Source organism: Aspergillus pseudoviridinutans (genome assembly GCF_018340605.1).
Source record: "Aspergillus pseudoviridinutans IFM 55266 DNA, scaffold_8, whole genome shotgun sequence".
NCBI classification, from domain to species: domain Eukaryota; kingdom Fungi; phylum Ascomycota; class Eurotiomycetes; order Eurotiales; family Aspergillaceae; genus Aspergillus; species Aspergillus pseudoviridinutans.
In genome coordinates, this window is record NW_025091288.1 from 600000 (window position 1) to 604590 (window position 4591).

Sequence of the window (4591 nt, forward strand, 5' to 3'; positions counted from 1 at the left end):
CAGGGACATCGACAGGGACATCGACAGGGACATCGACAGGGACATCGAGGGTGGACTTCGACGACCAGGGACTCCGATACGGGGCATTGGCATGGACATTGCCAGGGACTCGGACAGAGATATTGACTAGGGACTTCGACACGGACACCAACGGGGACATCAACTTGGACTTTGGCGGGGGATATCGATAGTGAACTTTGGCTAGTCGACATTCACGGGGACTTCGACAGGAACATCGCCAGGACATTGACCAGGACTTCAACAGGATTTCGACTAAGGAACATGGATAGGGGACATCGACAGGGACTTTGATACGGGGCACTGGCAGCGGGGATCGACAGCGTGCTTCGACAGGGTTCGGCAGGGACTAGGACATGACAGGGCATGGATGGAGACATTCGACGTCAACAGGGACTTCGACGGGCTAGGAACGACGATGGAGGATATGGAAGAAGGATGTACCGGATGAACGGCTTTCACCAACTTCACGAGAAGAACAACATACCAGAATCGTCGAATTCGAACACATCACACAAAAAGGCCATCACTATGGCAATTCTCTCATCACGACTGAGAGGGGTCAGGGGCGGGTATACAACTGAGCCATCTTATGACAATTCATGGTGAGTCTCACAAAGCCTTTGCGAATGATGCATTAATACTGACGGAGTTTACAGACGGGTCTAGAAACTCGTGGATATCATTCTTGAAGCAATACAAGCATTACAGCAGCCACAATAGCATATGCCGATCCTCTGCTATAGCAAACACATTCATTCATTGTGCACATTCAAGATCCATCATTATAGCCAGAAAAAGGGTATATATGCCAACATAAACTCCTTCAAGCAATTTAAACACTTAATCCTTGTGAACAGCCGTAGCCTTCTCAGGGTCCTCCTCGATGACTCCGCGGTGAGCAGCCACAATCTCCATATCGCGGTCATGCGCGACATCAAACTGACGGCCCAGTTTCTCCGGCCCAAAGAAGGTAATAATAATGACATAGGCGTAGACGCATCCCATGAAAATGCAAATGACCTTGCCATAGTCGTAGCGGTGCTTGACCTTCGCCGTAGGCGGCAGGGGGAACCGCTCCCCAATCGTCGATTCGATGGTAGAGCTGGCGGATGAGACAAGGTTACCCAGCTGGTACGCGGTACCAACAGCAAAGGTACGGATCGAGCCCGGCGCAAGCTCCATCAGATGGATCGGGATGACACCCCAAGCGCCCTGCACGCAGAACTGCTCGAAGAAGGCAGCCGCCATGACGGATTTGGTTTGGACAAAGGTATAGGGGTACAGCAGGGCACCGCCGACGATAGAGATGAAGATGATGGAGAACCGGCGGCCGAAGACCTGACTCGCCCAGCCGCAGAGGGTACCGCCGGAGATGGCGCCGAGATTGGCGACGACCTGGGTGACGGTGACGGCGTTGGAGGAGAAGCGGAATTGGTTTGTTAACATGGTGGGGTAGAGATCCTGGGAGCCGTGGGACTATTTGACTGTGTTAGCTTGTATCGCTGTTGTGCGCGAGGCTATATACATACCATGAAGTTGAAACCGGCCATGAGCAGGACGAGATAGATCAGGAGTAGCCAGTGGCGCTTGAGGGCGACTTTGCCCTCCTCGAAGAAGGTCGAGGTGACGCCGCCGCGGACCTCGGCACGGATGGCCTGGCGCTGTCGGAAGGCCTCGGTCTCAGGCAGACACAGACGGAAGGCGATGATGAGGACGGGAGGGCAAGCAGCGAACCAGTAGAAGGGTCTCCAGCCGTGCGGGGTGGTGTCGACGAGGGCGCGCGCAAAAGCCGTTGCGAGGAGGTATCCGAAGGCGTAGCCCTGCTGCAGGAGACCCGACACGATACCGCGCGCCTCCATGGGACAATCCTCGAGGGCGGTGGCCGCTACATTACCGTACAATCCGCCCATGGCGATTCCGAAGAGAGCACGGCAGGCACTATGCGAGGTCAGTGACGGCTCGACTGGACAAATGCAAAGAGACTTACAGGAACTGTTTGTATGTCTGGGAGAAAGCGGTTCCGAGTTCCAGAACGATGAAGAGGATGTTGTTGACCACGAAAGGCCACTTGCGACCCCAGCGATCGGATGCGATACCGAATGTGATGGCGCCGACGGATCGGAGCATGAGAACGAGGGTGATACCCCAGGTGATATCGGAGATGGATTTATTGAATGTCGCGGCCAGTTGGGAGGTGGTCAAGGAGACGGTGAAAAAATCGAAAGCGTCCCATGTCCAACCGAAGAAGGCGACCTGGATAGGTTAGTTAGGGTTATTCAGTGAGGATGCGATCACGAACTAACTCACCAGGAAAAATAACCATTGTTGTTTGTTCAGGAGCATAAGCGCCTTGAAAGGATTGGGAGCAGGGTTCATGGGAGGCTTCAAAGTCGAGATGCGAGTGGCGAGGTATCTGCCGATACTCATGCGAGGGCCGCCCTCGTCTGCGGCTGAGAGGGGCGCCTCAGTATGTTGAGGCTTTCCCTCATACTGTTCAGCCATGTTGAGGGAAAGGATAGCTGACCGAAATCAGAATAGGCAGCGAAAGGACGAGACGTAGGACAAGTGGTGTGGATTGGATGAAGAAGAGGAGATATCGCAGAAGCAGCAGAGAGGGAGTTGGGCCGGCTTTAAATCACCGAAGGAACGACTCGGCTGAAAAGACAGAAAAGTCAGGCCGAATGACCCCTCACCCCGGTGGTTATTCCGTCTGGGGAACACTACTTTGCTTAGCTCTTAGACATTTACACAACCTCGTGGCCCTCGTGGGAGCATGCTCCAGTCTAGCCACGCGCTAGGGAAGTTTAAGCGTCGGAGGAGATGAGAAACCGTGGGACCAAAGGGTTAAACCCCGGATGGGCCAAAGGGAAGCCTTTGGTGACAGTCCTGGGGGAAGCCGATATCGTCTCGACTCTCGACTCCTTGCCTGAATGCTGCCATCCAAATCCCGAGAAGAAAATCTCCGACAATGACACTCCTTTGCACTTCTTTACGATTTACCGTCGAAACGATTGGAAAATTTTATCAGGTCGATAGATAAGGGCTACGGGGCCATCACACAGAAATAGTGCCAAGCTTTACTAAGGGGCCAAGAATCTCCGCAATCTGGGGATACGAACTTGAAATGACGCCCTCATCACGATTTAGTTTATGATTCCATTGCTGTCTCTGTTCCACCGAACTTAAGAATCAAAGACAGATGACACGTATCTAGACCATGATTTGCTATATTATTATCGTTCCGTATCCTGCTCTTGCAGACTGATTCGCTTTGCCGAATTTCCCCGGGCCATCTGCCAGCTTTGTCTCAGTCATCCGAAGCGGCGAAAGTGCGAAATCTTCTTTTCTGACCCCTTTTGCAATCCTTTTGCTTGGAAGAATTTGCCACTGTACCTCCGGACTGAAAAGATGACGCTTTACATTTTCCCTCGAGGTTCCTGTCCTGGTCTGAGCGGCTGAGCCGTACTTTGGGTGTCGGACATGGGCCGAGAGCGGCGAATGATTTTGATTCGCTCGTCCTTTGGGGCAACGTGGGCGGTTCACTTCAGGTTCCTTTGAATTCTAATTAATCCCGCATTGTGCGGTGCGGGGTGCTAGCGTGGAGATGTCTAGGCTTCTCTTCTCTCGCGAGTTAATCTGGAGATCCCCATATTGTAATCGGAATTTCTCGCTCGACAGGTGAGCACATACTCAAAAGATACGATTTATTTTCGTCAAGATCAAACTCAATGCCAACAATGGTTTGTGGCGCAGGATAATGACGCCGGGTATCATGTTGCAGTGGCATGCAGTCGAACAAGCTCGCCCAGACAATTCTTAGTATTCTTGGACTCTGGACACTCTTGGCTCCTGCCCCATTCAGCAACTCCGGTTGAGAAAATGAGAAACGTGTGAAACCAAACGGCTACAGGTCTTTGCGACTCCATCAGCGTTAGTTTTACTTTCAATATCACTTCCCAGTGAGCGACCGCTTGGGCCGCGCTCTCAAGTAGACGTGTTGGACTCGGTCTCGAATAGAGCTCCGTATCCGCATTCTTCGGGCACTTTCCGTCAAGGCCCAGACTCCAAACGCTGTTAGTGCCTCTCATGTACTCGGTTTCTCCGTGGATCGGGAACTCTAATTTCAGAAGGCCATAATATCCGAAGTTCGTGGTAGGTACAACAACGAATACTTTTCCTGCTTAAGTAATATAATAGTAGTATTCTCCTAAGGAACTTCTGGTGCACGTTCAGCGCCATGCCGCCGATGTCCGGAGCAACTGGTTATCTCAGTTTCTTCATTCTACCCAAAGCTCGCCACTTGAAATCGTTTGAACCCAAGGCTGACTCTGACGTGTTCGCCAAAGACCCAGGAAGTATCCATCGATCTCAGGCAATCGTCGAGGGTACTCAGTCAGTTACTACACCGGCGTTGCTGAGAAATTACATCATGCTGTCGAAGTCTGACTCTTCTGTTGAGATGCGAAGGACAAGGAACGGGGAATGTCACGAAATCTGTACGTTCCGTTACAGATAAGCTGTTGTAGCCTTCTTCGAATGCATACTGCCAACGGAAGGTCAATTGGTCAGG

At 52.0% G+C, this 4591-nt stretch overlaps 1 protein-coding gene across 1 annotated transcript; it reads right to left on the reverse strand.

Moving 5' to 3' along the window:
• Positions 1–861: 861 nt before the first annotated feature.
• Positions 862–2523, reverse strand: Asppvi_010311 (sugar transporter family protein; the record flags this gene model as incomplete). Its single annotated transcript, XM_043306157.1, has 4 exons — positions 862–1497; positions 1551–1959; positions 2009–2274; positions 2329–2523. 4 exons carry the CDS (start codon positions 2521–2523, stop codon positions 862–864), a joined length of 1506 nt encoding a protein of 501 aa, XP_043162092.1.
• Between the last annotated feature and the right edge of the window lie 2068 nt (positions 2524–4591).